Source organism: Ixodes scapularis, unplaced genomic scaffold, assembly GCF_016920785.2.
Source record: "Ixodes scapularis isolate PalLabHiFi unplaced genomic scaffold, ASM1692078v2 PGA_scaffold10__122_contigs__length_95168666, whole genome shotgun sequence".
NCBI classification, from domain to species: domain Eukaryota; kingdom Metazoa; phylum Arthropoda; class Arachnida; order Ixodida; family Ixodidae; genus Ixodes; species Ixodes scapularis.
The window spans coordinates 18,059,866-18,075,305 of record NW_024609836.1 but is presented as its reverse complement, the minus strand read 5'-3'; the positions used below and the strand labels follow the sequence as shown (position 1 = coordinate 18,075,305).

The following is a 15,440-nucleotide window of genomic DNA, read 5'->3' as shown; positions in this document are numbered from 1 at the left end:
TGCAAAGGCAGTTCCAATAAGTGGTCAAATCCCTCTAGAAAGGGCTCGGAACCTGGGGTTTCTGTTGAAGCATGATAACTTCAAGCCTGGAAGCGGCTGGCTTCAACGCTTCAAGGACCAGACGCTTGCGTCCATGGCTTTCCCAGTGCTATACGCAATTTCTGATGCTGAGCATAAAAAAGAATTCACCAACCTTTAACAAAAAAAAAAAAAGATTACGTATTCCATTGCGTTAATTGCATTATCATCAATTATGTATACCGTCATGTGAAAACGTGCTCTCATCTTTCGAGACGACATCCAATTATTTGTCCGAATGAGGTTCTAATTAAAAGTACTTGCGCTTTACTTTGGAAGTACTTACATTCTATTTATGGTACTTTACTTCAAGTACATTGCACCTGGTGTACTTACTACTTTATTTTCAAATTCAAATTCTTTATTGATCCCGAATCAGAAAAGGAATTTAAAGTATATAACTTCTCATTTACTCTGTACTTTGCTTCAAGTACTCTTTAGATGTACTTTACGCAACACTCGCCAAATCCCGCCGAAATACGAAGAATGAAAACCCATCGGCCTGACGGGCAGGGTGGCTCACCTGCTCCCCTTCCCGGGTGAGCTTGCGGACCTCTTCGGAGAGCATGGCCTTCTCCCGCTCGTGGGCCTTCTTGATCTCTGCCAGGGTCTCCTGGCTCTCCATGGCGCTGGTGGGGAGGAGGGGACGGCCGCTTATTGTAACGGCTCGCTCTAGCACAGGGAGCACCCACGTCCGGAGCACGCCGGACGCCTTGGCAGTAAACGTGATCACTCCAAGCGGCTCCCCGAGAAACTCGCAATAATTGCTCACGACTCACCGTCGTTATGCACCTCAACGTGTGGGAAGATGCATCGCACCTAGTCACGAGGCTATGTCGCTTCTCGTTCGTCTCGCTGAGGACTAGTTTTGTGTCTCCTGCTATGCCCAATACACCTCGAATAACGATGTACAGTATATTGCACGTAGTGAACCAGAAAATCAAAAGTTTTACACCTTTCACCTTAATAAAGTTTCATTCATGATCTACATTAATTACCTATATTCATGTGTCTTATCCTCAGATGGCCCATTTGCTGGTGACTGCGTCGTCTACTTTAAAAGAACAAATGGTTCCAGCGCGCAATCTTTTCGGTATGACCTTGACAATGTTTCTTGTTGGTGCGATAAATGGCAAGCTCAATTCAACGTTAGCGAGCGTAAGTACACGGCAGCACTACCCCTAAACACCTGTCCTTCCCACCACATCAAGACTGCTGTACAGAAGTCTGTAACTTCATACAAGCATCTTCGATGCATACAGTAGCTAATGAACTCCTTTTTGGCTCCACCCTCCTTAGAAGAATAAAGCTCTTTGGTTTCCAGGGAGCATGAATGCTAAGCTGCTATCTAGAACCCAGGTGCCAATGCTCGCATTATCATTAGAAGCCATTCAAAACTGCTCCGTTCAAATCACACTATCTAACAGTCACCGTATACCTATTGGGACAGCAATGGAAATGACCCCCCGAGTTTGCCCGACCTCTCTGTCTGCAGACGAATTTCCACCCGTGTTTACTTCATAAAATCCACTTCCATAACCCAGCACTACTGTCGAGAAGGGCTATAACGAAGTAGACAGGAATATGAAATCACTTCGCTATATCCACTTCTTCGCTACATCTGAACTCTCTAAAAGTAATGCACAAAAACAATTTTGAGCATTATGCCGCACCTCGTGAGAGACACATCCTGCTATTGGTAAGCATAAAAAATAAAACTCTTTTTTAATGTAGCTCTAGAGAGAATTACCCCCTTTTGTTCGATCAGCTACCACTCGATACAAAAAGTTTGTTACCTTGTGGCCAACAGCACTACTTCCAACAAGAGTTTTTAGAAAACACTAGATGAAAAGTTGTCAACAATTTTGCGCTGTGAATCCTACATATTTGTAAAAAATCCTTTCAAAACCACAGTAAATGCAGAAGAGATTGCAAGGAGCCAGACAACACCTGTGTTGTACAGGAGGACCCAGTCGAAGGAGTTATCACTGAACAAAAGGTTCAACAAATTCTTCGAAATACAGACAGTGACAGTCAGGCCGTCGTAAAATCACTGTGTGAGCATAAAAATAAAGCTGAAAAATTCTCAATATTTGGTAGCGCAAGCCAAACTTGTAGAAAACTCAAAATCTATGGCAAAAGACAACTTCCAGAAAACAACCTAGAAAATAAGCTCTAAAAATGCAGAGGCCAACTTCTAACCAGCTCACCTCTCAGCCCGGTACTTTTCGTTCTTCTCCTTGAGCATCATCACCTGATTGAGACGGACAGGAGAGCATCGTGATGTGGGGCACACAAGCTTGTTCCAGTTCAAGAAAAGTTGCACCAGAAAACGACGGGTAGATTAGAGCACGGCATGGGCCGAAATTTCTAGGCCCGGCCCGACCCGGCAGAGTAGAGACACTGCTCGTGCCCAGCCCAAGCCCAACAAATTTTGTTAAATATGAGCCTGGCCCAAGCTTGACAGATTATAAGCGTGCTGCTGGAGTCCATACATTTTCTGGTGGAGTCCATACATTTTCTTTTATATACTTGAAAGCTTTCCAGGAGCAAGACGCCTTCTTTTTAATGCGAAAGCATTAACTATCCCATGGAGGGGAGCCGGCAGCGTCTGTAACCGTAAAAAATTGCAGAAGAAATGCCCATTCTCCCATTGGCTGAGCAAAACGGCTCCTAGATAGCCACTGGCGACCGCCACTCTCGTGGCATGCGTTGCCGGAGAGGAGTGGGGAGGGGGGATTCATGCTTTCACATTCACAGCTCATAAAAAGTGCATAAATGAGCCCAGAATCTTTTTTTTTTTTTAATGGCATTGTAGCGATTTGGCATTTTGCTTGTTTGTTTTCATGGAACCTAAAAAAAGATCAATGAGTCCACTTTGAGTGTGACGTGGTTTGGGAAAAGTGCATATATATAGGTGACGATGGTATATAGTATATATAGGTTATATGTGTATATATATAGGCAAAGTTTATGCTTTCCAAATTTTTAAATTGTCTAGATAAAAAAAAAAAAACATTGATGTTGAAGGAATTTCTTTTTCTGAACTTTGCAATGTTTTCCTAAAACTACAAGAGTGTGCTTATTTCTGTTTGTACTGAGTGCTTATATTATGATCGTATAATTTCTTACTGTTATTCTTGTGTATTGACTTTCGTGCCAATGAGCCATTTCTTTAATAAGGGGGCCAAGGAACTGTCACACTGTCTTGACACAGCTTTTTTCCTTAATCTCAACCACGGATGTACATTGATAGAAATAAAATGAAGAATTAATATTATTACATAAGGCGCATGCTTTCTGAAAGCGGAATATAGTAACGTTTCTATCAATTGGTGACCGGTAGCTACGGGGCTGTGGGCCAACCATGGGCGAGCGAAAGCGTTCCATATTATTTTGATCCAAAATATGCGTGTACGAAGAAAGAAATGCAGTGAAGTACGAAAGCTTTCTGACCACCTCAAAGTTAGTTCGCCCAGGTGCTGTGAGTGTGCTGCCATACTCAACTTATACATCATCTTAGTTTGTGTTTCTATTTATTCACACTGCCTAATTCTAGTCGTCTTCACCTAGTCTCGAATTGTTACCTCGACTTTAAGGAAACTGTGCAAACAATAAACTATGGACTTCCAGAGAGTGCACTCTTCTCTTTAAGAACAATTGACTTATCAAAAATTATTCAATTGATTTTCGATTTTTCCACCACCACCACCACCACCGTAGAAAAGGCGCCAGCGGTAGCATGAGCTAAAATTTAGGATTGATAGATAGGGTCATGACGTCACAGTCACGCAACCTTGCGCGGGAATTTCAAACAACCCACAACGCTCATGTGACGTCCCGCATGGAATGAAACTGATTAAAATATGACATGCAATGCAAACTAAAGGTCGTCTCATGTCTCAAATGATTTGACTTCATGAAGCAATTCCAGGGGTGGAACTCATGAAATGTATTTGGGAGCAGCCGCGGGAGCAGTTCTAACCGCTGTTTTGGAGCAGGTTGGGAGCAGCTAAAACTACATTCTGGAGCAGGCTAGGAGCAGCTCAGATCAGTTTTCATTGCACTTCTGCTTGTGTCTTAGACGAGCACGGGAGCAATTTCAATAGTGCTTAGCAGCACAGATGAACATGAGTGGTTAGGAACCTAGATAGATGGGATAACAGTGTAGCAGATGCGAAAACTTGAAACTTCGTGAGCCTTAATGAGAACCAAAAAGCAAGTACCATATATTTCTGAAGATGGTATCCTTGATATTTTCTGAGTGGCTTTCAGCTGCTCAAAATACAAACCAACACTGCTTATCGCACAACTCACGTGCTCGACATAGTAATTATATGTGCGAACCACGTGACGTGCGTAAGCAATGGACATGCTGTTGCGTGGAGGAACAGGGACACAAATTTCAAGTTTATCCTATTGTGCAACTCAATATCGAAGCAGCAGACTACGATTAACAGACTTATCGTATTCAAAGCGATGATAAGGAGAAAGGTTAAAGGACGCCGAGCAGATCTACCCCTCGCCTGAGAGCTGCTGGCCGGCAAGGTTTCGGATCGGACCGCGTTTCAGTTCTAACAAATCACAATTTAACTTGCCGGAATGCGGTTCCAACTTCCAACGATGAAGCACTAAAAGGAATCTTTCGCTCATTTGTTTTCAACTGCGCTCACGTACGGATCCTGGGCCGCAGAGCCTCAGGCAATCTGCCGCTTAACGACTCGACCTCACCTTGGCCTACTTGGTTAACCGCTGATGGTTGAAGAATAGCAATCCAATCGCAGGTGGTGTAGCGCTTGGAATCCGAACCCCGAGTTTTTCCGCGCGCTTCCGACTCGGAACACACACGGAGAATAAACAGAACAAAGGATTGCAAGGCCGACCAAGCTAAACGCGCTCATTGTTGCCAATCGAGTCCATAGAAACCGAAACCAAGACAAAATACAATTTGTTTGGCGCACGTTGTGCGATTTGATGCATAATGGCGCAAGGTATTGGCTGTGGCGCAGTTTCCGCAAAATGGCGCAGGATGGCGCAGACAAATGCGTCTGGCGCAAAATGGCGCAAATGGCGCAGCCGTTCCACCCCTGTAATTCATTTGCCGTAAAGAAAAATATGAAGAATTTTAGACGGGATTCGAACCCACGACCCTCCGGTTGCGAGCCAGACATGCTACCGACTAAGCCACGCAAGGCACGCTTGCACAACTTGGGAACGAGTGGGAATTTATGTTTATATCCGTGCCGGTTAAGCCGAAGTCAGGCAACAGGACGATCCGGAGGTGCGATAGCGTCTCCGGATCTTGGAGGGCACTCGCGTCTCTGAGCATGAAAAGTGAAGGAGAAGGTGATGCTATCGCATTCCACCCATAAAGGCGAAACTTAAGCGTCCTCCAAGTTTTTTGATTGCTACTCGATTCATATTCCATTTGGTTTTAAAAATTACTGTTAGCACACCCATTCAATTTACTGCTTCCATTGTAATAAACGAATGCCACAAAATTGAAGGGGGATTTAAAACAACAGGGTCAAAGCAGCAGAAGAGGCAAAAGTGCGAGGAGAAGCGAGACCCACCTCCTTGAAGAGGGTGTCCCGGGCGCTGTCGGCTTCGCGGAGCTGGTCACGCACCGAGTTCAGCTCGGTCGCGTGCCTCGTCTGCAGCTGAATCTCCAGCTCCCGGAACTTCACCTCTTGGTTCTCCAGCTCACTCTTCAACCTGCAAGGGCACATCGTCAAATTCTCCGCAGCCTTCGGACGCATGGGAATGCGCGAGATAACAGCCAAGGAAGAGAGGAAAGCACGCTCCGCATGTGTGCTGAAAAAGAAAAAAAATTAATTCAGGCTCTCTCGCTCATGGGCTCCTAGTTCCCAGATAACCAGCAGTTCTCTAAAGTACTCTCGTAAGTTCCCCGAGCTCCCCAATTTCCTTGACCATCCTGGCACCTTTCACGCGCAGGAGAAGTCCCCCCTTTGCTCCCCAAGACGCGCGTCACGTTGGTAACGACGTCACGCCTTCACATATTCTTTGTGTCACGTCCACCCTTTTACCCAGCATCTTTTTCTAGGACAAAGCAGTTCGTCGTCTTCCGTTTCTAACGACGCAGCTGCCATAATCATATACCATCATTTCATGCAGGCTTCCATTTTTTTACTCACATCAACGCACACCAATTCTTGCTGCTGAGCGTATGACAGCTAAATTTGTCCGCGAACATCGACATTTCTCTCACCGATTTGTCGTCTGTGTGAATGCTGCGGCAGGGGAGGGAGTCGCGCAGGTTTAGCGAACCGCAGATGTCATGCACATTGCTCCCAAAAAAAGTTGCTCTGTATGATACCGCTTAAAGAGACACTGCAATCAACATGTCTTTTTTTTTTTCTAAAGGAACACGTATATTAAAAAACATTTTATACCACAAAAAAAAAAAAAAAAAGTTTTTTTCTAGCAATATTTACGTTGATAGACGCAATTTAGGTGCAGAATGAGGAGGTTGCAGCCCGCTAAGCCTCACACCGTGCTTACAAGGTGCTTGCATCTTTCATTGGCTCAAGAGATGATTGACGTGTAAAATATTTGTTGTAAATTGGTACCCCCGTGCTGTGACTGTATTTTAATTGACTTCTTTTTTTTATATTTAAGAAAAGAATAATCTAGATAGAGTCATTATTGATTTCAGAAATATCCCGAGATTGACTTTCCGCCTCGGTTTCATACGATAAAAAATATGGCTGCCGGCGTCTGCGGAGTGCTATGCGAGCGTCGCTCAATGAGCTCGTCAATTTTACGAGTGCAGGTCGTTTTTTGAGCTTACAGAGGTGTTTAGAGGAAGATCTCATCAACTGACACAATTGGCAGCAAACAGCTGTCGCAAGTATGCGCCAACGATGGCTGTCGCCTTAAACGGCTCGTGTGGTACGCCGAGATCCTCTCCCCACCCTTACACACCTGGCGGCCTCCTGGGAGACGTCCGTGCCCTGGGTGGAGAGGCGTCCCAGCTGGCACTGGCGCAGGGCCTCCACTTCCCCCTCCAGGTGGTGCACGTACTCGTCGCTGCGCTCTCGCAGGCGCCGCTCCTTCAGGGCTTCCGCCTGGGTCTCCTCCGCCCGGGCCTCCAGCTGCGTCACAACCGCTTTCTTACTCCCTTTCATGCTCTATCACAGTGGTTCTCAAATGGGGGTCCGCAGACTTTTTGGGGTCCGCGAAAGCGTTGTAGGGGTCCGCGAAGCCCCGCCTCATTAGTCAAGCCGGGCAATAAAAGTTGTATTTTTTCTAGATTGAGAAGAAACTTTCCAACTTTCGAGTGGGTTTTCTCGTGTGTATGTCAAGGATAGAGGTCTAGCACTTATTTATCGATTTATTAAATCATTATCATATTTAATCTATACCTTTCCCTTCCCTTCACTACGGACGGGGTCCCCCATCATCTTCGGCGATCCACAAGGGGTTCGCGAAACATCAATGGTTGAGAACCACTGCTCTGTCAAAAGGCACCTCCGATGCATTGCACACCACCATAATGTCCAGAAAGACATGACCCGATGCATTGCACACCCCCGTAATATCCAGAAAGAGATGACCCGCTCCCCATTTTTGGCTTCATTCGCTACTTTCGCTTAAACACACAAAGTAGCCCACTCCTAGCAATCCCAGTGTTCAGATTGACGACAACCTCGGCATAAATGGGGTGGTTTGCTATGGCGGGATATTGTACGCAAACCACGGGTCAAGGTTGTGAAAGAAAACAAAAAAGGACAAAAAAAAACTGGGCTCGTTCAGAGACCAAAGCTTCCAGAGGATGCTGGGGGGGGGACATACAATAGTAAAAGAGGCTGCAGTCATCAACCTGAACTGCCATCGGATACTGGGTGATCCTTTGGGGATTAAAGGTTGACAAATAATTATGCGAGACGCTTAAGGCACAGTTCCGTAATGCACGAATACCATGCAATTCTGTGTATGCAGGGATGGGTAGCATTCAAGTCTCTCACAATCCTCGTGCTCAACCTCCCTCTGTTACTCTTTTCGATTTCGTGCCGTGTAACATCGACAATCCCACCTTGTGCCGTTATCAAGGAACAATGTCTGGTCTCGGTCGCTCAAAGTACGGAGTCAATCTCACTCCTGAGGTGAGAAGCGTGACCCTTCAGAGAAAGAGATTGCGCCGCTGCTTCAGGCAGCCGGGGCAGCACCCACTTCTCTGCGCAGCTTGTCGGCCTTCCTGAGGTCTTGCCGGAGGCTGTCGATCTTGTGCATGGCCTTCTCCAGTTCCTCCTCCTTGTCCCGCACCTGCCGCGACAGCTTCTGCTTCTGGGTGCGCAGGTCGGACAGCCTGCATGAGGAACGGCAAGGGTCCCGCTTACCAGAGCGACGCGTGGGAAACGAGTGACTCAACTACGGCGCAACTTCATAAAAGAAAGGCCAACATGTCTAAAGAGTGTCCACCCCAGAAAACGAGTGTTTCACCGTAAAAAAAAAAACTATGCATTGCCAAACGCTCAGTGTTCGCTCAGATGTAGTGCTAGCGGTCCAGACAAGATGCCGAAAATTCAGGGCTTGCCGTTATCCGATTCAAAAGGTACAAGTAATTTTTAAAACTTTTCAATAAAAAATCCTGAGCCATTCCACTCTGTGAAGGTTGATGACCAGCGAAGCTGTTTAGCACACGACACAGATCTGCCCCAAAGAGCTGGAGGAAAGTAGACATGTGCAACGGGAACACCACCCCGGGAGAGCGGAAGGAAAGGAAACTATGCACGCAAGTGCTTGGAACGACGGCAAAGAAAGGGCAGTGCGAGCATAGACACGGCCGACGTGGGTCGCATAGCGGCAAATCTTTGAGAAACCTTTATTATCTACCTGAGTGTCTACTGGTCTTGAAAATGGTGCCTACTGATAACTAATCTACTGAATAGACCTATTGCTAAATTACCCAAGCATCAAAGAGAATGAAGAGAATGGTGTTCCACATGCCATGCGTGCTGGCGTCTGCAGCAGTAACTGTTCTAAAGCAAAAGCCTAAAACAAATGGCATCTTGCCCGTGCGTTTTTAACGCTTTATTTTGGTTATTTACTTCGGATCTTTTATACGGGGAAGGCATGCACGTGCGGCAGTGCAAGCGTAGTGTTTTTAGTCACTGCACACAAAAAAATCCACGCAACCCAGCCATAAACAGCTTCCCTGTAAAAATGGTGGCTGAGAAAGTCCACAGAAACAGCGAGAAGCAAAGTGATCGATGGCTGTTCGAAGGAACTGCATAAATCAATTCGTGAACGTACTGAGCTTAGATTCTGTACAGAGGTGGCCAAAGAATGTGCATTGAGGTTTTAAAAATTTCACTTAACAAATTTACCAGAGTAAAAAGTTTGAAATGGAAACCTTAAATTTCTACCTATGGCGGCCATCTGCTAAGGAAAGGCATCTGTTTGGCACAACAGCCGACAGATGGCAGCATGCTCGAACGCAGGTGGCCACGACGGGTGTTTCCTTCAACCTCGACCACAGCAGACTACGCTTCTGAGTCAGAAGTGATGAGCTCTTTTTCTGCGCAAAGTGTCAGAGGACGATTATTCTATTCCAGCAATAAAACATAAAAAAATTAAGATAATGCAAGAAGAACAAACTATGTGTGTTGTCTTGTTTTCTTTTTTTTTTAGACAATTATTTTTGGACACACGTCATTGTCTCCTATGCACAACCCGGCTGTTACCGCAACTCTTTTCTTGGTTGCAACTTTCATCCGTGCAGCTTTAGTTTTGTGGTGCAAGTCGTCTTCATGGTGCGCTTAGCTCCCAACAAGTGAGTCAAGGTTGGTATCTGGTGCGGGGAGTGCCAGAGAACGAAAGAGGACCACTTGCTTTTTCGGGTGGATTTTTGGCGGGAAACTCCAGACTCCCTTACAATTTTGCGCTGGGTGAGGCGCCTCAACAAGGAGGGAAACATCCAAAACGAGCCACCGACAACAGTGGTGTCATCACTGAAGCTGACGCAGGAAAATGCGGTGCTCGGTGCCCTCACCACCAATTCCCGCCTGTCGACGTGGAGAGCACTGCTGGCATCTATCGGCTGTCGCGCCACTCAGACGCCTTTGGTTAGCACACGGCTGCCATAGGAAGGGATTTCAAGTTTTTCATTTCAAACTTTGTGCTGAGGTAAGTTTGTTGAGTGAAATTTTTACACCCATACTGCACATTCTTCAGTCACCTCTGTGCAAAATCTTAGCTCTCTACGTTCAGAAATCTATTTATGCCGTTTCTTCAAAAAGCCATTGATCCCTTTGACTCAATCACCCTGTACAAAGAAGATGAATGGCTTTAGCTAGCAGGGATGGGCCCCATTGAAAGTTTCAAAAAGTCACATATAACTTTTGAATAAGGTAACGGCAAGCTCCGAAACTTTGGCATCAAGTTCGGATTGCTACTTCAACTTTTGGGCGACGGCCGAGCATACAGCTTTTTTTAAAAACCGTGTGGGAAATTGGTCAAAGTCTGACCCTGTGCACGCAACGGCCCCACTTATAACGAGAATCTTACTGGCACTTCCGAGTTCACCCGCTACGGTAAAACAGGGATCAGGGCCTTACTTGTCGCTGACTTCGGTGTATTCATCCATGGCTAGTTTCCTCTGGGCTAGGGCATCCTTCAGTTCCTTTGTCTGCTGCTTCAGCTTCTCTTGGGCTTCTGTCAGGTCCTGCAAATATTGGCAGCAACGGTCAGTCACTACACCATCAGGAGTCAGTGGTCTGGAGTTCTCAAACTTTGGGATGTCGGGAACTCTCAGCTAGTTTGAGCGAAAGACAAAATTAAATGTAGCGCGACATCCTCGTGTAAGATTAGAGTTACGGGACAAGGAGTAGACTTATATTATACGAGCTTACACATGCTGACAAAGACCGGTAAGCACAGGGTATGTGATAGGCCTTCCAGGGAAGGAAAGGGTGTCTGAACGGCACCGCCTATCGAAGATTTGCTCTCATTTCTGACACACGCCGTGAGATGGCGCAGCACGACAGGAAAGATGGCTAAGCACGTGACCATACCTTCACCCGCCGCACCAAAGAGTTGGCTTTTCCATGCCCCGACCACCGGCCTTGGATAGCTCAGTCGACAAAAACTCACAATTCTGAAATGGTGAGTTCAAATCCTGCCAGGTGACCGAAGTATTTTTATATATTTTTTTTTCCTGAGAATGTAACACTTTTCAGCGTCGGTTCTTCATTACAGTCAGCTGTACAGCCGATGGTTACAATTAAACATTACAAAGCTCCATGAAAATCAACTGATAAAACATATTCTGCGTTAAAATACAGTAAAAAAATGAAAGACGTTTAATGCCGAATTAGAGCGCAGTTCTTGAGAAGGAGCAGGGGAGGGGAGGGAGAGGAGGGTATGCCCTTACCCCCCTCCTCTACATCTCTTCCTCCCCACCCTCCTCCCTCTCCCCCTCCTCTCATTCTTCTCCTCCCCTCCTCCTGCTCCCTCCCTCCTCCCTTGTGACGTCACTCGTAAAGGCCTTGTGAAGGCAGTGACCTTCACGAGACCTCATGAAGGTTATGTAAAGGCTTCACGACGTGAAGGTCACAACCTTCCCATGACCTTTACTGTTTTGGTGCACTGTGCATTCACAAGGGGGCCCATCAAACCACCCTGCCTTCTTGGCCACGAAGCAGCTATGCAGTTGCCTTGCCTCAGACATGATCACGTGGTCGTGTCGCCGCGGGATCTCAAATTCGACTCCCAACGTGCCGCTTTCTCTCCTAGCCACTGGATGGCACTGCAGGTGCCCCATGGCGGCAAGGAGAAACCTCCTCACCCATCGATTGAGATATACTCGGTAGAGAGTGGGCGAAGAGCGTTTAGAACTTCGGACGCTACAGAGCCCAGGCAAGTGTGGGGCGACCGGATCTAGGGTAATCGCGGGACACGAGGCCTGGGGGCCCACTTTGTGTTTAGCTTTGGGCTTAACGTGCAATTGTAAATATTTGTGTATGTCGCATGCATTTGTAGTTTAGATTGGGTGTTTTGTAGCGTTGTGTTTTATGTACCAATAAACGGGGAGCGGAATCCCGCTCCCGTGAAAGAACCAGGCTGGACTCGGGTTGTTGACGGACCACGTGGGAAACGGCGAATCGGTGGCGGTACGCAAATTCCTACACTGTGAAGGTTGTGACCTCCATGCGTGACCTTCGTGACATCACTTGTGACCCTATTAACCTTCGTGATGTCATTTGTGATGTCACACAAATGTTTTTTTACCAATATAATATCATTAAATCAGGCTTAAAATAGCATCACCGCACAAAACATATTTTGGTGAATGCAATTCTATACTTTGTTTCACCTTAGGTCCGAGCGTGGCCGATGTTGCGAGCCGAAGAGCCAATCTAACGGCGAAAAAGGCGCACCATCATGGCGTGCTCTCCGCAGTTGATAGGACCAGTGGTGTTCACCATCTTTCTGCGCGTGCTCCTCCACTGGCTCGTCTTATCGAGAGCGGAGAACGCCGTCACGTTGCGCTTTTCGCGCTGTTTGATTAAACCTTCGGCTCATAACAACGGCCACGCTTGGACCTAAGCTGAAACCAAGTACATAAAAATTTCTTATATATTCTGGACATTTAAGTTAAAATTACATATTTATTGATAACTCAAGATCTAGTAAAACTATCCGAAAACTAATTGCATATTTGAAATTCCCTCTGAGAAATACATCAGTACACTAAATAATAGCACGATAAATACAAAATAAAGAAAGAAAAAGTTAAAGACCAGCATCCCCCCTTAAATGTAACACATTAACCTCAAATTAAAGTGATGCATTCCTCATGAACCTCAGTAAGAAATAATCTACTTTGGCAGTTACATTTTCAGTGAATAAGGTGTAATGGTACTACTTGATTCCATTTGTATAATGCTCGAAAGTTAGACGGAACACTAGGCTAATTTAGATGTGCTCGTATTAAAATCGGGTAATAAGTTGCCAACTCCGGATACAGCCTGAATTCGAGTGGAAGAAGCCCGTCCAACATGCATCACTCACGCGGTGGATGTCGTCCTTCTCCGCCCGTGCGAGACGCAGCGCCTTCTCCAGCTCCTTGACCTTGACGTCGCCCACCCCGACGGAGTGGCCGCCGTGCGAGTTGGACAGGGGCTGGTGCTGCTCCAGCTCTAGCTGCAGTTCTGGAAGCAACCCACAAGGGCACGGGGAAAGCATTCTAAGGCCATTTTCTTCCACAAAGGCAAAAAAAAAAACAATTTTTAGACACATTCCTCCGGCAAACTTTTAAAAAAATCTTGCAGCTTCTGGCGACACCTGCACATTTTACCTCTCCTTTAGGGCAGAAGTTATCAAACATTTTGGCCTCGAGGGACTTGCCTCAAATGGCAGCCGAGGTACCACGGCTTGGCATAGATGCAAAAAAGCAGTGCACGAGTCTACAGACCTTCTAAACCAGGGGTCTCCAAACACCTACCCGCAGGTCAGATCCGGCCTGCAAAAGTCTTCTGACTGACCCGCGGCCTGCTTCCAACACAGACTCGCTGCTACCACAGCAAACAGACGAGCGCCTAAAAGATGGCGCCGCAACGCGTTCCAAATGCGTAAGAGCAGATGCCAGAAAGAATGAGAGAAACTGCGTCGTAACGGGGTTCTCTCGCAATGACCGAACATTGTCATCACCAACGTCACCACTCCCCGGCTTTGTGTCTGTGCAACAATATTAAAATTCCTTCGCGTTCTCACATACATTGTGCTTAGTGTCCTCTGTCAGAACTATCGCATATTGTCAGCATTAGTTTTATCAATCTGATTACTCCTGCACTGTGCGAATGTGCCAAAGTTCCCATGCGCTTTGATTTATGCCTGGTGAGTCTTCTTGGTCCCTATTGTTGCGTAATGTCCTAATTAGTTGAATATAAAATATCAAATTGAAGTATATACGGGTTCAACCCCCTTAGGGTACTTCAATACTCACTTTAACATTCATTTTTGCGTTTTAATGCTTATCTATAGTCGGTGACAGGTCAAGAACAAAATGGAAGCTCCTCCAAGCTCTTTCCACTTTAGCAGAGCAAACGCTGAAGAGGATTGCCAGTGTCCCTTTCCTAAAGTAGAAACAGGTGGGAATGTCTTCCACTTCCTTCTTGAGCTGTCACCGACTATAGGGTTATTTTTTTAGTTCTTCTCTTTTATAATTACTCTTTCTTTTCACGGCCCTCGAAGCTGTGATAGATACGTAATCTGGCCCCTCAGTCAAACAGTTTCGAGACCTCTGTTGCGAAGAACACTAAGGAGTTACGTATCAGTGAGTGATCTGCTCAAATAGAGCTTCAACTCTGGGGCAGGGACAATTCAGGAAATTCGGGAGTTTGGGGGACACTCTGGGAAAGCAGTTTGAAAACTTCAGAGCATACAAAGTAGGGAACATATTGCTCAAGTAGCAGAAAAGTACAGTGCCGTAAAAGACTGGCACAGAATCCTGGTATGTAGTACAAGAGGATTGGACAAACTGAATATTCATCGACAATATTCAACTTTCTTCGTGGGTCAAGGTTATTTTCACACCCCAAAAGAAAAAGCATCCAGTCTAGCAATGTACTCGGAAACCTCGTATTTAAAAGCAGTCCGCACTTCGAAATTCAACACTTGGTTTCGAGCTACACTGCACATAAATTGACTCATGGCACCGCTACACCCTCCCTACTTTCTGCAGATAGAGAGAGGGCAATTAAACATCAACCTAACAAAAACGAAAGAAGACAATAAGACCGGCAGCACATCCAGACGTGCACTCCTCCAGAGCACTCTGACCCATTTCGGGTGAAGCTGCACACTTGCACCGAAAGCCCCCCGAGCTGTTCTGGAAGGGTGCTGGGCAACGTACCAGCATTCTTCTTCCGGAAGGTGTTCACCTCGTCCTGCAGCTTGCGCACCTCCCCGTCCGTGGTGGAGCTGTTGCGCAGCACCACGTCACCTCCGCCGCCAGAGTTGGGGAGCCCCCTCTTGAGGTCCCCTGGGGACGGGAGCGACGGGGCACAACTACTTTTCTACCTATGTTAGACAATGTCTCGCGGTACAAACCCTCGGGCAATCTTGTCGCGGAGAGCATAGTTATTTTTAGTGCGCTCATTCGCTTTTGTTCGCGTAAGTTTCTCCTTTTACCTGTAAGCAAATTCGTCTGTACCACTAACTGACGAACTGTACATCACTCCCTGCTGGCCCATTCTGCATTTCGTTTTTGTCTGGTGTCTCAAGGGCGGTACACCACAATTTTTACAAACTGCATCAACAATTTCCGGAAACCGTCTTGGTTCTGGTTCCGCAGCTACTGCAAACCCAGCATAATAGCGCAAAGCCCTATACAAGCG

The 15,440-nt window shown here is 46.4% G+C and overlaps 1 protein-coding gene across 4 annotated transcripts in view; it reads right to left on the bottom strand.

Annotated features, from left to right (window-relative positions):
* Nucleotides 1-15,440, bottom strand: part of LOC8026993 (serine/threonine-protein kinase MRCK alpha) — a 187,130-nt gene that overhangs the window by 76,164 nt on the left and 95,526 nt on the right. For all 4 annotated transcript variants that reach the window (XM_029966709.4, XM_029966711.4, XM_029966710.4 and 1 more), the window contains exons 11-18: nt 14,957-15,085; nt 13,114-13,253; nt 10,659-10,765; nt 8,272-8,407; nt 7,024-7,193; nt 5,652-5,793; nt 2,289-2,332; nt 602-707 (exon numbers count right to left, since the gene is read on the bottom strand). In XM_029966709.4, the coding sequence (XP_029822569.1) occupies nt 602-707; nt 2,289-2,332; nt 5,652-5,793; nt 7,024-7,193; nt 8,272-8,407; nt 10,659-10,765; nt 13,114-13,253; nt 14,957-15,085 (974 nt within the window). The remainder of the gene's footprint in view (nt 1-601; nt 708-2,288; nt 2,333-5,651; nt 5,794-7,023; nt 7,194-8,271; nt 8,408-10,658; nt 10,766-13,113; nt 13,254-14,956; nt 15,086-15,440) is intronic.